This window comes from Hyperoodon ampullatus (assembly GCF_949752795.1).
Source record: "Hyperoodon ampullatus genome assembly, chromosome: 10".
NCBI lineage: Eukaryota > Metazoa > Chordata > Mammalia > Artiodactyla > Ziphiidae > Hyperoodon > Hyperoodon ampullatus.
In genome coordinates this window covers 72,570,525-72,587,491 of record NC_136923.1, presented here as the reverse complement: position 1 = coordinate 72,587,491, position 16,967 = coordinate 72,570,525, and the positions used below count along the sequence as shown (strand labels likewise).

At 54.3% G+C, this 16,967-nt stretch overlaps 2 protein-coding genes across 2 annotated transcripts; one reads left to right on the top strand and one right to left on the bottom strand.

The window, feature by feature from the left end:
* Positions 1 to 34: 34 nt before the first annotated feature.
* Positions 35 to 1,134, bottom strand: TSPO2 (translocator protein 2; the record flags this gene model as incomplete). Its single annotated transcript, XM_079712893.1, has 3 exons — positions 35 to 235; positions 474 to 615; positions 962 to 1,134. 3 exons carry the CDS (start codon positions 1,132 to 1,134, stop codon positions 35 to 37), a joined length of 516 nt encoding a protein of 171 aa, XP_079569019.1.
* Positions 1,135 to 4,696: 3,562 nt separating this feature from the next.
* On the top strand, positions 4,697 to 15,319 carry UNC5CL (unc-5 family C-terminal like; the record flags this gene model as incomplete). Its single annotated transcript, XM_079712558.1, has 9 exons — positions 4,697 to 4,834; positions 8,604 to 9,049; positions 9,573 to 9,873; positions 10,615 to 10,877; positions 11,588 to 11,689; positions 11,951 to 12,018; positions 12,886 to 12,986; positions 13,138 to 13,251; positions 15,097 to 15,319. Coding segments are annotated over exons 1-9 (1,620 nt in total). The 5' UTR covers positions 4,697 to 4,832.
* Between the last annotated feature and the right edge of the window lie 1,648 nt (positions 15,320 to 16,967).

Here is a 16,967-nt window from a genome sequence, read left to right as displayed (position 1 = left end):
CCCTGGCCCTCCCTCCTCTCCCCTGCCCCCTGCCTCAGTCACTCTTCTCCCACGTGGGCTGGGGCTGGTGCTCTGGACAAAGGCTGTCCCTCCACAGGCGATAGGTGATGGAAGAAACCACGGTGAGCCAGGCCAGGTAGGGCAGCAGGAGCAGGGCAGCCAGCTTGTTGATGGGGTGCCAGATCAGCGCCGTGCTCACCACCAGCCCGAAGAGCAGCAGCAGGTGCAGCAGGGCCTGGGCAGGGGCAGGGCGGTCAGGCAGGCTGCCCTGGGAACCGGCCCTCGACCTTTCTGCAGCACCCTGGACCTAGCGAGCCAAGTTCCCAGCGCTCTGTGCATGCCACGGAAGCTCAGAGAAGTCTGCCCAACCGTTACCTGCCCACACCTGATTGACCTGCTCTGCTATCAGCTTCTGGGGCCTGGTGGCCTCATCTTCCCCTACCCTATTCCACTGCTGAGCACTGGCGCCTTACCAGACCGGGGGTGTGGGCTGTGAACAAGAGAATCAGGACAGTCCAGCTGATGGCGAGCTGCACAGCATAGAGGCCGAGGGGCAGGGCCAGGGGCCGCCCAAAGCCCCCTCCCAGGTCCTTCCACACAAGGTAGGAGGCATATCTGTGGAGAGATGGTGGCAAAAACTCTCAGAGGAAGGTGTTCTATGGTAAAAGGAGAAAGCCCTCTGGCTTAGGGCCTTTTGGTTACCAAGAGGGAATCCTTGTGGGCTGAAATCGGGGTAAGTGAGTCTAGGCATCATTTGAGGGCCGGGGGGGAGGTGGGGGAAGGGATGGGGATACTGGGAGAGGGTAGAGGAAAAGGGAGGGGTTGGAATCCGAGGCAGGCACAGAGGGGACACCCCAGAAGAGGCAGGATGACGTACCATCCCTTTAGAGATCAGTGTACGGCAGCAATTCAGGGATAGGAGACTTGTTCCCACCCCAGAGCATGAGAAACAGACACTCACCCCGTGACAGAGTAGATGGCTGTCCACACCAGCAACAAGACTCTGTGGGATGGGCACCAGGGCAGCTTTCTCAGGCTGTCACACCAACCAGACATCCAATGATGGGTGAGCAGCCAGACCAGGGTGGGCCCCAGGAGGGGCAGGGCCACAAAGGCGGCCCCTTGAGGCCACATTCTCCTTGAGGAGGTAGAGTCTGGGGAGGAAGAGAACACACTGATGGTAGCCTTCTCCTAGTCCTTCCCCCGTGTCTGCCCATCTGTCTCCTCCTACCTGCCACTCTTCCCAGGCCTGGGCCCCTCATAGGCCTGGCCTGGGCCTCCTCCCCATGATTGACAGGATTAGAAGGAAAAAAAAATGTGGTTATTCTCAGAGTCCGGAGTGACTGCCTACTCCATCCTTTCCTGTCAAGTGTCCATGAACATGTCCTGGAGGCGCTGGAGACAGGGCTGACCAGCCCATCTGCCTGTGCATCTTTCTATTTATCTTTCACAGAAGCCCCACTGGGTGAGCAAACATCCTCCTTCTCTGAGCCCACACTGCCTTCCCCCTTTTCCACCCTCCATGGACTTCCTGTCTCCACACTGCTTATTTGGCACTGGAAGTGTACTGTCTAGTATCGACAACTGCTTCTTAGTGAAGGACTCCTCTCCCCTAGCGTGTGTCTGGCTCCTGGATCTCAGGTCCAGGTAGGCCCGTCTTTTCTGCCTCTCTCAGTGGGTGGCACTTGGCCAGGTACATAGCAGGCCCTCGATGGGGACAGTGTCTCAGACTGAACTCAACCAAGCTGACATAACCAACCTGGAAGAACCACATTTGGAAGGCAGGAGCCAGAGATCCTTGGGGGTCTTTTCTAGTCCAGAACTGGCCTGCCCAACTGCCCCGGGCTTATCTTGCTATACCAGACCAGCAAACCCCAGGGGCCCACCCTGCCCGAGCTCCCGCCCAAATGCAAACTCAGCCGAGTGACACTGTAGATTCCTTTCTCCAAAGTTCTCATCTTCCCCTCAGGAGCTGGGGGAGGTTCCCCCTCCATCCCTCTGCTTCCAGAGGGTCGGGGCCACAAACACAACCACCCAGATTTTTTTGTGGCCTGACTTCTCAAGGAAACCACGCTTGGTCTTTGATTAAAACACTGCCATACTCATTTGCATGTTGCTTTGCATGTCCTTCGCATGTGGGATGATGCACAGACCCTCCTCCAACCAAGGCCCCCACCCAATACCATACTTCTCATTCGCCCGCGATATTTCAGCCTCCTCCCCATGATTGACAGGATTAGAAGGAAAAAAAATGTGGTTATTCTTAGTGTCCGGAGTGACTGCCTGCTCCATCCTTTCCTGTCAAGGGTCCATGAACATGTCCTGGAGGTTCTGGAGACAGGGAGAACCACCCTGTCTGCCTGTGCATCTTTCTATTTATCTTTCTCTGCTTCTCACCGTCCATTGCTTCACCTTCTGCCTTCCTGTGTCTCTCTGTCTGTGTTTTCTACTTTTCTATCCAGTGTTGGAGGTCTCCCCTGACCCCCCTTCCCTTTTTCCTGTCCTCCCCACTCCTGGCGACCCTTTATTTACTCCCAGGCCCGTGTTCTCCTTACCTCAGGCAGCATACCTCGCATACTGAGTGCCGGGGATGTAAGATGTGTGGAGGGCAGAGGAGGGCTGGGGATGGGAGGAGGGTGGAGGGGGGCTCCTAGCTGGCCTGCCCTTCTCCAGTGACAAGGGTGGTGACACTGACTGGGGAGTCCAGGCTGCTGCCTGCATGGCCCGGAAGCCTTCCTCTCAGCAGGGGATGGTCTGCTAGACCCGGCCTCTGGAGCAGTCCCCTTGATGGAACTGTTGAAGCGTTGGTGCTGTGAGACCCAGACCTCTTGCGACAGCTGAGCCCCAGGCTGCCAGGCTACTCATGCCTGTAGTCACTGCATCCCATGAACCAGCTTTGTGTGCGCGGTGGTGGTGGGGACCCTCAGATTTCCCTGGAACTGGGGCTGTAACTGGGGCTGTCCCCAGTGGGGTAAGCACCAGCTTCGGAAATGATCTCATGAGACATGGACACAGCCCCTGGTTATTGCCTGCTAGTTGGCTTGGAGTTGAGCTTGACAGTTGTTTCACAAACCCCTAGAACCTCATGACTCATAGGAAAAGGCAGCCAGGCTCCTGTGTGACTCAGACAGAGCTTTGTCCAGCGAAGTCCAACACGTCTGCCTTTCATTCCTATCAAAGTTCTGAGTACCTCTTCCTTGCTTGTCCTTTAGACATGAGGTCCTCTCCCCAGGCTGGCTGCTCACCACCATTCCTTTGCCCCGTCTCTCCACTTTGGGGACCTGGGCACCCCTGGGAGGTGTTGATCCCCTCCTCCTGGGGAAGGCAGCCCAGGGGAGGGGGGTGCAGTCCGGGACAAGAGGCTAGAGAATCATTAACTAAGACGAAATCAGCAGCAGTTACTTATTTTCCATGGGAGACGATCACTTCGGGGCTGGGGGAGTGACCTCCGCTGCAGGAGGCCAGACCACAGTGACAAGTTACCACTTACTGAGTAACCATTTCGTGGCCTGCACTTTATATTTATTAGCTCAGTAATGACCATCATTATCCCTTGCAAAGTAAATATTATTATGTGCACTTGACAGGCCAGGGAAGTGAGGCTCAGAGGGGTTGAGCAACTAGCCTACGATTACACAGCCAGCAGGTGGGTCACTGGGTTCAGTGTTGGCAGTCTGGATTCAAAATGCCTCCCCTTTTCTCTCAGCTGGCCCATTCATTCATTCAAGTCTTTATTGAACACCTACTTTGGATCGGGCTGTACTGAGAGCTGAGGATACAGAGCAAATGGCTGGAAAAACATCCCTCTGCACAGGGAGCTTGCATTCCAGTGGCAGAGTGTCAAAGGAAGGACCAGGCTGGCAAACGGCCTGAAGCTCAACTCTCCCCCAAGTGGCAGCATCCCTGTGGGCAGTGCAAAGAGCACTGGGTAGGGAGCAGACATGGCTGTGCCCCAATGCCGCCAGCAGCTGTGGGTCATTGACTCGGTGCCTCCACCATCCTATCTGTGCAGGAAGGGTGTAGAACTAGGTATTGTCTAAGCCCTCTGGACAGGCTGCAATGGCATCACCTGGGGGCTTCTAAGATGTAGAACCTTAGGCCCCACCCCAGACCAACGGAATCAGAACCTGCATTCTAACAAGGTCGCTCAGGCGGTTCGTGCGCATTATAGTTTGAGGAGCCCTGGTTAGGGTTCCTCTTACCTTGTTCCGTTTTTTTTTTTTTTTTTTTTTTTTTTTTTTTGCGGTATGCGGGCCTCTCACTGTTGTGGCCTCTCCCGTCGCGGAGCACAGGCTCCGGACACGCAGGCTCAGCGGCCATGGCTCACGGGCCCAGCTGCTCCGCGGCATGTGGGATCTTCCCGGACCGGGGCACGAAACCGTGTCCCCCGCATCGGCAGGCAGACTCTCAACCACTGTGCCCCCAGGGAAGCCCGCCTTGTTCCATTTTAATAATCTCTGGTGGGGACAGCCACTGACCAGCAGAGGGCACTCTAGAGAGGTCTCACCTGTACCCAGGGTGTCCCCCTCTGTCCCCTCCCTTCCAGACCTAGACTACTAGTCCTAGACCTAGTCCACTGACTCCTGCGATCCTCCCTCACCTTGGCTGGACTTTGCCAATAGACGGACAGACTCCCCACCCCTCCTTAGGGCAGCTGAGAGGCAGGACTTTGCCGGGAAGCGGGAAGTGCCAGGCCACTCCTGCCTGGATTCCCCGCCCACCTCCACTTGTCCGCTGGCTTGGCGACGGGGTCTGGCTGACCTCTCTGTTTCTCAGAGAAGGAACTACTGTTCCTGGACAAGCCGGCAGCCTCTGGGAGCACCTACACGGTAATGTGAACACCGCCTGGGGCAGCTGGGGGTGGGGTGAGCGTTGTGATGGGGCCACCTGGGGCTCAGGGGAGGAGCCAGGCCAGCTCGGCTGGGCCTGGCGGAGTGTGGAGACCCTGTGCTGGAGGAGGAGAGGCGGAAGGGACTCGGGAGAGGGCCACTGCCCAGTGGGTGTGAGGACCAAGGGGAGGCACTATGGAAATATAAACTATGCTCATGAATGCTGCCCGTGACTTAGGTTTGGACTAATCCATCCTGATACCTTTTATGTACTTCAGTAACTGGAGATCTTTCAGGGAGTAGACACAATAAGAACCAGTGACGTGGGAGAAAGGTTGAGAGTTTCCTTAAAGGATATGAGCAGAGCTTTGCAGCAGGAGCCTGGATCCTTGTGCTGGAGGAGGCAACTCCCTAGGGACAAGTGATGGCAGCATCCTAAAGGACCCTCATCTTGGGGAAGTGCTACCCAGCATGATCAAGGGTCTGGGGCAAGACAAACCAGAGGCCTGGGTAATAAAGGGTCAGCCATGGGGTTGGGAGGCTTCAGTATGCATTTACCTGGTTGCTGTGCTAATAGATTTGGGACCCTTCCCCTTCCTGGGGCAAAGGGGAGAATGGAGAGCTGTCAGCCTGGGAGAAGCGGGGCTGAGCTGGGGGAGGAGTTAACCTGCTTCCGGCCAGGTAATAAATGGGCCCCTGTGAGAGGCCCTCCAGGTTGGAATGTTGGGCAAGGGGACTCCTCTTCTGCGCCACCCAATGGCATGAAGGGGTTTGGACTCCGGTCTTTGGAAGCCCTGGAAAGGTTGTTGCTATAGAAATAGGGCAAGCCCCTCCTTTCTTTCCCAATAGCTGGCCCATCCCCTGCTGCTGGTGCCTTGGTGGGCAGGGGTGGGGGGCAGCATCACTCGTTGTAACACCAAGGATCTGCTTTTAGTTCCTTATGTTTATTTTTCCTTGTATTTATTTTTGTTTCTTTCTCTTCTAACTTCATTTCCTCTAGAAGTGGAAATGAAGAGACCCTGGGGAAAAAGAAGGGGCAGGGAGAGAAAGGGAGTGTTTCTGGAAGCTCTTGTCATCTTTGCTCATCCTTCCCTTCTGCTTTCAGTTGTAGCTTAATAATCTACCCTCTGTCCTCCCAGGGGGAGAAAACTTGGTTTCCTTATCTGCGAAATGGAGATAAAAATAAAAGCTAGCTCATAAAGCTGTTGTGAGAATCAAATGAGCTAGGCCACGTAGAGCGCTTTAACACACTGGCTCAGCAAATCTCCGTGAATGTTAGCTATTATTATTACAGTTATAATTCCAATTATCTTTACTATGGAAGGACCGAAAGGATTGGATGGGACATGAAGGGAAGTGTGCGGCTCCGACACCCATCCCCACCAGATTCAGGCGTCGCCAGCTCACTTACTTCACTTGTGTCCCCAGCCAGGGGCACGGTCTGCAGGGTTGCATGTTAAGGCCAAGGGAGGAATGCCACGCCTTCCCTTCTTGTCTACATTTTCAGTGAGGGCACGGGGGAAACAGATCCCGCCCCAGTGCTCCATCCTGACGATACAGAGGAGCTGTGACCCCTATTGGGGATTGGCGGGGGAGATGAGAAGGGGGCTTAGGTTTCATGGGTCCTGAGAAGGAAGGAAGAAATTGGGCAAGGAAGGAGCAGGGGGCTTGGGGCAAAGCCTCAGCTCCGGGTGGGTGGCATAAGTGAAGGGATGATTCACTAGTGCAGATCCTAGTGAATCAACCATGGGTACCCTGGGGACTTTGAAGGAGGATATGGTGTCTCACAGAACTCAGCCTCGGAGTAAATGAACCCCATGCCCTCAGAAGCTCCGTGAGAGCCTCATAAGACATCATTGTTGGCAGGACTGAACTTCCCACAGTTCCTGGTCCACAGCTGGTGCTCAGAAATTGTTCATTTGAGTGGGAAAGCCACACGAGACAGCATATGGTCAAGAGTTACTTAGGGGCTTCCCTGGTGGCTCAGTGGTTGAGAGTCCGCCTGCCGACGCGGGGGACACAGGTTCGTGCCCTGGTCCGGGAGGATCCCACATGCCGCGGAGCGGCTGGGCCCGTGAGCCGTGGCTGCTGAGCCTGCGCGTCCGGAGCCTGTGCTCCGCAATGGGAGAGGCCACAACAGTGAGAGGCCCGTGTACCGCAAAAAAAAGTTACTTAGTGTGGTGGGAGGCAGCGGTGAGAGATTTCAGAGGGCGAGACTGTCAAGGGCTGGTGGGTGGCAGTTACTCCTGAGCAGGAGGGGTCCAGGCAGGTAGATGAGGCAGGTGAGGAGAGCATGAAACAGAGAACAGCAGGACCAAAGGCCAGAGGCTAGAATTAATGAGCTGTGAGGAGCCTGGTCTTGCCCGAGGGTGGGGATGTTGGAAATTAAGGGAGGAAGAGGGAAAGTAGGAGGGGGAGGCAGTGGATTCCGGAGGGCCTGGGGAAGAGCTGACGTCTTCACGGGAAAGTTGCTGGAAGGCCCCAGTCTGATGCTGGGAACCGGGTGAGCCTCACCGGAGACCCCCACCTTTGGTTTTCTTTCTCTTTTTGCTTCCACTTTTAACTTTTGTTACTCTTGTATTTTACATATCCCTGTGAACTACGCTCCAACCTTTCTGGCAGAAGGAGGGGCATAAATAAACAAACATATTTGGACAGGGTTTATCATCGACAGAATGATTTCCACAAGATCTCATGCCATCTTCACCATCACTCTGAGAGGCTGTTTTTTTTTTTTTCACCTTTTTTCGTTTTTAAAAAGAATTACAAAGTTAATATACAGACATGCTTGGTGGGGGGATTCAAAGAGTTTAAGAAAATAGAATGTCCTCTTTCACACCTTCCAGCCCCCCAATTTTTCATCTTTCAGTAATGACCAATGGGATTAGTTTGGGGTGTGTCCTCCCAGACCTGCACGTCCAAGGCAGGAATCACTAGCACATGCGGCTACTGAGTCCTTGAAGTAGAGAGAATCCCAATTGCGATGTGCTGTGAGTGTAAAATACACATGGATTTCGAAGACTTAGTATGAAAAAAGAATGTGAAATATCCCAGTAATTTTATATTGATTACCTGTTGACATGATAAGATTTTGAATATACTGGGTAACATAAAATATATTATCAAAATTAATTTTTCCTGTTTCTTTTTACTTTTTTAATGTGGCCCCTAGAAAGTTTAAAAAGAAAGCCGCATCTGTGGCTCACGTTATATTTTTATTACCGAGCACTGCTCCAGACCTTTCTCTATCGTTTACATCTATACACCCATAAATATGTATCTACAGTTGTATATAGTTTTGTTGTTTACACTAATGAGATCAGAGGATATCTAGCTCTTTGTGACTTGCTTTTCTACTTTAAGATTTTCCTATGTCAGCCCATGTAGATCAAGGGAGCTATTTTGACAGATGAGGAAACTGAGGCACATTAAACAATAGGACAAGCTCACTCAGGCAGTGACCAAGGTGGCATTTGAACTCACATTCTCTAATTCCAAACCCAAGCTCTTTCTGTCTCATGAGAGAGAAATTTGATGTACTAGGTCATGGGGAGCCATGGCAGTCTCTTAAGGAAGAGAGAGAGGGAGAGAGGGAGAGAAATTAATAAAGAAATTAATTTCTTTAATTTCTGTTAAAGAAATTGATCTGACCGGGGTGCATGGGTGCACTGGGATGAAGACAATTTGATCCCTCATTGCAGCCGCTTAGAAGTCAAGTCTTAGCCTCCACGACCTTGAACAGGCTTACCTGACACTGACCTCTTTTCCCCCCAGGCCCTTGGCCTCGGCTGGCACAGGGGTGCAGGGGAACTGGCAGCATCAAGTGACCAGGCGGATGTGCTCCTATGAGAGTTCCTTCCAACCCGCCCAGTTCCTACTGCTGGTGGGGGTTCCAGTGGCAAGTGCTGTCCTTCTGGCCCAGTGCCTTCAATGGCGCTGTCCTCGCCGGCTGCTGGGCACCTGCTGGAAGCTGGAGAGCCAAGAGGAGCCAGCGTCCCATCCCACTCCCCTACCTGAAAGTGAGTCCTCCGGGGAGGGCCCTCCAGCCTCGCTGCAGGAGATGGCTGCCTTCTACCAGGAACTGCACACGCCCACCCAAGGCCAGACCGTCATCCGACAGCTGATGCACAAGCTGTTGGTGTTTTCAGCTCGAGAGGTGGACCACCGTGGTGGATGCCTGATGCTCCAGGATACGGGCATTTCCCTGCTCATCCCGCCAGGTAACAGCACCCAGCTTCCTTCTCAGCGTACAGTTGTTCACATTGCACATTGGACAAGGGCACCAACTCCAAGGGAGCACCATTCAGAGACATCTTCATAATTTTGAAAATTGCTTATATGTTTAGTATGACATTTTTGACTCCAAAGATGGATATATGACATATTTTTTATGACAGTTTTGTGGCAGGTGGAGGCAAAGGGCCTTGCTTTAGTGAACAGTGTGTTATGACGATTCTCCCATAAAGGGAAGTAAAATGTCTGGAGGAAGAGCACTTTTTGCAAATTCACACAAGGCCCTGAGTGAGCTGGCAGCAGCCCTTGGAGGAGGGGGCGACTTGCTCAGGGTCACATCCCAAGTCAGTCACGGTCACCTTGTTCTCCATCTACACTGCCTCTCCACATGCCCTGCTGCACGCCTGCTCCTGGCCTCCCGCCCCGCCTCCTCTCCCACTCTGGCCTGGCCTCCTCTGCCGCAGGGCTGTGCCTGCCTGCTGGGCCCATCTCAGCTCTCCCTCTCCCCAGGTGCTGTGTCTGTGGGCCGCCAGGAGCGGGTGGCACTGATCCTGGTGTGGGATCTGTCAGACGCCCCGTCGCTGTCCCGAGCCCAGGGGCTGGTGAGCCCCGTGGTGGCGTGTAGCCCCCATGGGGCCTCCTTCCTGAAGCCCTGCACCCTCACCTTCAAGCACTGTGCCCAGCAGCCCAGCCAAGCCCGTACCTACAGCAGCAACACGACCCTGCTGGACGCCAAGGTCTGGAAGCCGCTGGGGCTGCCGGGAGACCACACCTCCCGGGATGAATGTCGCATCCACCTCTCGCACTTCAGGTAGGCACCAGCCCGTCAGCCTGTACTTCCTGCCCCCTTTCTCTGTCTGCCTGATCCTCACCTCTCTGTAGGGGACTGCCCCTTTATCTGTCCAAGATGGCCTGCAAACCCCGTATCCCCCTGTCCTTCCCCAGTCCCTCTGTCCTGGTGCCTATGGCAGCTTATCTTGCTCCAACCCCATCCAGGACCGTGTGTCCCACCGTGGTCCCTCTGCCTGTCTAGAAGGGTCTGGCCCAACCCTGGTCCTGTGTCTAGATGGGGCCTGTCCCATCTCCACCTCTGTGTCTAAAATTGTGTATCTCTTCCCTGTGTCCCAGTTCAGGACTGTCCCCAAGCTGTCTAGGGCACTTTGCCCCTCCAGTTCTCTGAGACTCTAGCCCATGGCACGCCTGTCCTTAGCTATGTCTCTCTAGGGTCTTAGGTCCCTCTGCCTCCCAGTCTCCTTGCCACCCACTGACCAGGGCAGGGCCATGCATGGTGGCCCTGAGCCCAGCGTCTTTATTTCCCATGCTGGCTCTTCTCCAGACCCAGTGACAGTCACTGTGCCATGACTCACGTTCCTTCCCCCTAGCTGACTCCTCCACCCCAGTTCTTCCCTACATGCCCTGGAATGTTCTCCTCGCCTCCTTGGGAGCCCGCACAGAGGCCCCTGGTGGGGTGGGAGCCCGGGGGAAGGTGGGCTGTTCTCCCAGCCTCCCTTGCCCCACTGTGCACGGTCCCTGCCACCGTCTCTCCCCGCAGCCTCTACACGTGTGTGCTGGAGGCAGCTGTGCGCAGGGAAGCCCGGAAGTGGCTGCAGCTGGCCGTGTTCTGCTCGCCGCTGGCCCCCGGGCAGTCTCACCTGCAGCTGCGCGTCTACTTCCTCAACAACACACCCTGTGCCCTGCGGTGGGCTGTGACCAATGAGCAGCCGCACGGTGGGCGCTTGCGTGGGCCCTGCCAGCTCTTCGACTTCACCGGGGCCCGAGGGGACCAGTGCCTGAAACTCAAATACATCTCCGAGGGTGAGGGGGACAGGGCCAGGCGACGGCGCGTCGGGGAGCCCGTTGGAGGGAAGGGTCTGCGCCTTCCCTGTGGTGGAAACCTGGGGCCTTGAGTTTCTTTTTGAGATTCCTGGGCAGGCAGCAGCTTCAAGGGGGCCTTCTGGCTCTTGCTGCTGCCTTTTGGAGACCCCGGCTTTCCCACTTCCTCCCTCTGCTGCCCACGGAGCCCCGGTCCTTCCGTGGGAGGCCAGCCGAGTCAGGTGGGTGGTGAGAGGAGAGGTGTTGCACCCGCAGGGGCAGGGAGGGAGCGGGAGGCTTCTCTGGTCCCACCTGGATGGAGCCGGTGTCGGAGGGGGAGGCCCAGTCTTCTCTTCCCTCGTCCTTATGTGGGTCAGCTGCGGGAGTTGACAGTGGGGCTAAGGGTGTTTGTGGGGTCGTGGACAGGGCGCGCATGCGTGGCTGCATCTGGGCTGGTGGATGGGAGGGAGGGGGTTGAAGGGGACGGAGGAGAGGTGGGGGGAGGAGTCTGTGGGCCGGTAGAAGTAAGACCGCTCCCGGGGTCCCCACCCAGGCTCTGAGGCCTCCCATCCACTTGAGTCACCCTCCCGCCTTTGCTCCCTCCCCATCCCTCCCCTCAGCGCCCTGCACAGTGCCTGCCACAGGGTGACCTCCTTAAACCCTTGTGGAAGTCTCCCTTCTTGAGGCCCTCTGTCTCTCTGCCCCCTCCCCAGGTTGGGAGAACGTGGACGACAGCAGTTGCCAGCTGGTTCCCCATCTGCACATCTGGCATGGAAAGTGCCCCTTCCGCTCCTTCTGCTTCCGGAGAAAAGCAGGTAGCCCAGGAGCCCTGTGTCTACCTCCTGCCCTCTCCTCTCCCCTCCTGGTCACCCTGGAGCCCTACAGCTCCTCATTCGGCCATGCCTGCAGACCCTCTCTTAAAGGTTAGGGGCCGCAGCAGATCTCTACAGAGAGAAAGATGGGGGGCTACGCAGCTGCTTCAGATTTCCAAAGCCTTACATTGGAGTCCCTTTTGCTTTCCTGCTGTCTTCTCCTGGGCCTTTTCCTCTCTCACCTGCTACGTCTCCTCTTTGTAGCCAGTGAGAACGAGGACTGCTCAGCACTGACCAATGAGATCATTGTCACCATGCACACCTTCCAGGATGTGAGTTGGAGCTGAGGGGCGGAGGAAGGGCAGGGCCTGGGGGAGTCCTGGGCAAAGTGGGTGAGGGTCTGGTGCCTAGGAAGTATGGCTCTAATCACATAATCAGGCAGGTGAAGAGGGCATTCTTCCAGGGGCAGGGACTGCCTGGCCTCCAAGTTACCCTCCATCTTTGACTCTCCTGTCTATCCCTGGATGAATCTAGCAGGGGGGTAAAAGAACCAAACCCTACATGAACCCTTTCTTCCAACCTGGAGGAACTTGGGCATCAAAGAGAAGTGGTTTCTTTCTGGACAGATTGTCTACATCTGAGAGAGGGTGCTGTGTATCTTCAGGTGGAGAGTGACCCAGGAAGGCGGTCTTGAGTAGGTGGGATGGGAGTTAGAGATCCCACTCTCCCGAGGGAAGACATGAAGAAATCAGGATTGGAGAGTCTTTGGGGAACCATGTGGCATCTTACTGGAGAGTAGGCAGATACCCCTCAGGGTATCACTTGGGGAGGAGGAACCAAGGAGAGGAGGAATGGAGGAAGGGGGCACGTATGCCCAAGTTCAGTGTCTCTATTGTTAGATGACCTCCCCTGCCCTTGACCCCACCCAGGACTTCTCCTGGTGTCTTAGGATGTACCTTGTTTGGTCTTCATGTCCCAGGTCCCAAAGAGCTCTGAGCAAACTTAAGGCTGAAGGCTGTGGGGTTGGGGAAGCAGAGGGTAGAGGGTGTTGATTGGGGTGGGGCTGTGTCTCCTGGTTAAGTGTCTCCGGTGACGGGCTGAAGGAGAGACATGAGGCATGGAGATGGGTGCCCCAGCTTCTTGTTCAGAGGGGTGTCTCATGATCCCTAAGAATGTTCCCTGCCCCTCTGTTGGCTCAGGGCTTGGAGACCAAGTACATGGAAATCCTCAGATTCCAGGCTTCGGAGGAAGAATCCTGGACAGCGCCACCCCCTGTGACCCAGCCACCCCCATGCAACAGGTGAGGTGGTGATTGCTTGAGCTGCTGCCTGGGGGATGTTTGGGATTCCTGCCCCTGGGCTTGCAGGGCGAGCATGGCATTGAGGTGTCTGTGGAACCAGGCTGGGTCTCTTGATCCTCCCCTCCAAGGACACCCTTTCCCCCTGCCTCAGGCTGCCCCCAGAGCTCTTCGAGCGGCTGCAGATGTTGTTGGAGCCAAACAGCATCACTGGCAATGACTGGCGACGACTGGCCTCCCACCTGGGGCTCTGTGGTATGAAAATCCGGTAAGAGGGATGAGGTGTGCACGGGGTGGGGGGGGTGGGTGGGGTGTTCTCAGGACCCCTTGGAGACTGGACCATTCACAAAAGAGTGACTTAAAAGTCGGGGAACGGCTAGTCCCCACCCTATTTCTCAGAACAGGGTTGATTTCATTGACAATGATCTCATTGGTTTGGGCCAAGCAGCCCTCGTTCTCATGGCTACAAAGAGGAGAGGACACGGCAGGTGAGAGAGGAAAAGGCCAGGGGAGAGGAGCAGGGGAAGTGAAAGGGGCTCCACAGGAAGGCTTTGGACATCTTTCTATTTTATCACTGTGTTCTTGGTACCTAGAATGATGCCTGGCTCATGGCTGGTGTTCAATACATAAATATTGGTTCAATAAATATTCAAAAATGGATCGGTTGACATGTAAGTCATTGGTACATACTAAGTGCTTGACATGCTGTGCCCTGAGGGGCAGAACGGCAGACTATAGGATAATGTGTATAAAGCATGTAGCTGAGTGCCTGGCACTAGTGGGGACAGCGCAGCCATGGTCTCAAGAGAGATCAGTAAGCCAATTCTGAGCTAAGCCCCAGCACCTGGAAGATGATGACGGGTGGTCAGGGAAGACTTTGCCCAGGAGATGGGACTAGAATTGGATCTGGAAAATAGGGTAGATTTTAAAATCACCCGTTTATTAAACCTTTATCAAGTACCTTCTAAGTCCTGGAAAAACTATGCTAAGCATTGGGATACAGGATGAATGAGACGTGGTCCCAGAACCAAGGAGGTCACCCTCTAGTAAGGGATACAGAGAGCTTAAAAAAAAATCAAGGCAAGTGCTCCTTTGACCTTACGGTATGTATCCCATATTGCATAGCAAGTTGAAAACAGAGACACAAAATGGCTGAAGCAAGAATAATGAAGACTTATGTCAATTACAGTTGACCCCTGAACAATGTGGGAGTTAGAGGTGTGACCCTCCATGCAGTCGAAAATCGTAGTATAACTTATAGTCGGCCCTCCATATCCACGGTTGGGCCTCCACAGATTCAACCAACCAGGGACCATGTAGCACTGTAGTATTTACTGTTGAAAAAATCTGCATATAAGTGGACCCACACAGTTCAAAGTGGTGGTGTTCAAGGGTTAACTATATATCTCAATTAAATAAAGAAGAATAATAAAGAATTGGTGGGAGCTATGACCAGAAGTCTGAACTGAGGGATGCAGAATGGTCTCCTCCACCTGGGAGGTGGCAATGAGGGCTTCAGAAACAGGTGTTGGGGAAGTAGGGGATCCACCTTCCTGTTTTGGGGGAGGAGCAGAGGAGGTGGTGGGTCTGGTGTGTTTCAGGTGAGAAGGAAGCTTCACGATGGGAGCAGGGAGAAAAGGTCAGAAAAAACAGGGCAAGGCCAAGTGGTGGGTAAGCCAGAAAGTCAGGGGAGGGGGCTTGGTTAGTTGGTGAAAGAGTCTCTGGAAGGTTTTTGAGCAGGGGAGGGTCATGCCTGGGAGCAACTGTTTCCTTAGCGGTGGGCAGGATGGGGCCTGGGATGGGGGGTAGGGGAGAGTGTGTTTGGGCTGGGGGTGAGGGGTTGAGAAGGCAAATACAGAACATCAGAGCTGGAAGTGACCTTAGAGGTCCTCTCGCCCAAGCCCTCGTGTAAGAAGAGGAAACTGAGGCCTAGAGGGGAGTAGGCTTTGAGCCAGGGCTCTCTCCGATTTCAAGTCCTGGGCCCTCCCACCATCCCGAGTGCCCTGGAAGGCAGTTAAGAGCAGGATGAGGACCAGAGCTGGGGGAGGGGGTGGATGTCCCTGCAGTGCCCCTCTCCCCGCCCCTCACCTCCTCCCCGCACCCTCCCGGCCAGGTTCCTGTCCTGCCAGCGCAGCCCCGCGGCAGCCATCCTGGAGCTGTTTGAGGAGCAGAACGGCAGCCTGCAGGAGTTGCACTACCTCATGACCATCATGGAACGGCTGGACTGCGCCTCCGTCATCCAGAACTACCTGAAGGGGACGCAAAGCGGCAGCCCAGCCCGGGTCTGCTGGGTCGCCCAGGAGAACCAGAGCCTGGAGCTGGATGAGAAGCTCTGAGAGCCCTGCTATAGGGCAGGGTGGAGCTCTGTCCACCGGGATGTACCCCTACACCTAGGAAGAAAACAGCTGCAGTTCCTTGCTGTGCCCACCGACCTCATCAGGACCCTTGGACGGTGCCTGGGGCACCGCAAGTCCAGACGCCTCCTCGGGTCAGGACCACCCTTTCGACCCACGTTGTCCTGCGTGCAGATCCCTTCTTGGCCGGCAGGGGGCGCAGGAGCCCAGGAGATGGCCCCAGCGTGGCCAGCCTCCGGGAAGCTATTTAATAGACCAATGGACTGTTAGGCTGCCCTATTGGCACTCCTTGGGGACTGGTTAGTCCACAAGTATTCACTGAGCACTTAGTGATACCCGGCACTGGACTGGGTATCATGGGGACTCCTGGAATATATGAGGTCGGGTTTGGAGCCTTGTGGAAACCACAGTTCTCTTGTGGGAACCAAGATGCCCTCGTAGGAGCTGAGGGCAAACGCTGAACCAGCAGCACATGCCCTGTGGTTAGGGGATGTGGATGTGGTATGAATTGTACCTGCATTAGAAGTTGGGAAGGGAAGGAGCTGAGTATGGGCTGGAGCAGTGAGAAAGCATCATGGAGGATGTAGGAGAGATGATTTACAAAGAGTGAGATCTTAAGGTGGGGGAAGGCGGGGATGTGACTGGACTTACGGTAGGAGCCCGGTGAGCATGGGGTGCTGAGTCATCAAGGAGCCCAGCATGCTGGGTGTGAGGTGAGAGCAGGACAGGGGTTCAAGGCCAGATCTAAAGATGGACAGTCATAGCTGGCTGTCCACCTGTCTCCTTTGACTTCCTTTGTCTCTTTATCCTCCCATCCTTGCCTTGTCTTCCTCTCTCTGTGCCATTATCTCTGTCATAAAACGTCGAAGCTGAAAAGAAACTTCAAGATTATTATTGTTGTCCAAGCTTTTAATCTCTTTGTCTTGAACTGTGTGAGTTTTAAGTCTCTCTGACTTCATTTTGCTGTCGCTGGCCCCTGCAGTGGCTCCATCCCCGAATCTGTCTCTCTTTTACTACTGGTCTTAGCATCTTTTTGTCTCTACCTACTTACTGTACCTGCCCTTGTGTGTTTCTTTCTTTCTCTGAAATCCTCAGTCATTTCCCTCAGGTAAGTGTCTCTAAACCACGGTTAAGTATCAAAGGCTATTGAAAGACACCGGTCTGCCCCAGGAATGGATGGGTGGGGATTTTACCCCATGAGTCAAGATCCACTTTAGGGTCAGGAAATAGAGGATAGGGATTAAAGAACATCCCATTCAGTCAACTCTTTATTCAGCACCTACTGCGTGTTAGACACTGTATAGAAAATAAATCAGTAGGCTGGGTCCTGAAAAGAGAACAAAGGATTTGACTCAATTTAAGCAATGCTTTTGTTTGCAAACAGGTGTTGTTAGTTTTTTCAAGGGCAGACAAATGATCCCTCTGGCAACACTAACAATTTCTTCTGTATTTAATTAAAAAATATTAAAGCTTTTTCTATGATGAACAACATTGTATAATAAAATATGAAAACTGCCTTTCTTTGTTACTAGCTGTGTTTTGCTCAGACTGATAAATTTGAGTGTGGGTATGAATGGTTTTATGTGGTAAAATTGTACCGATGGGGGCCGGCTGGAGAGAAGCATTTTGT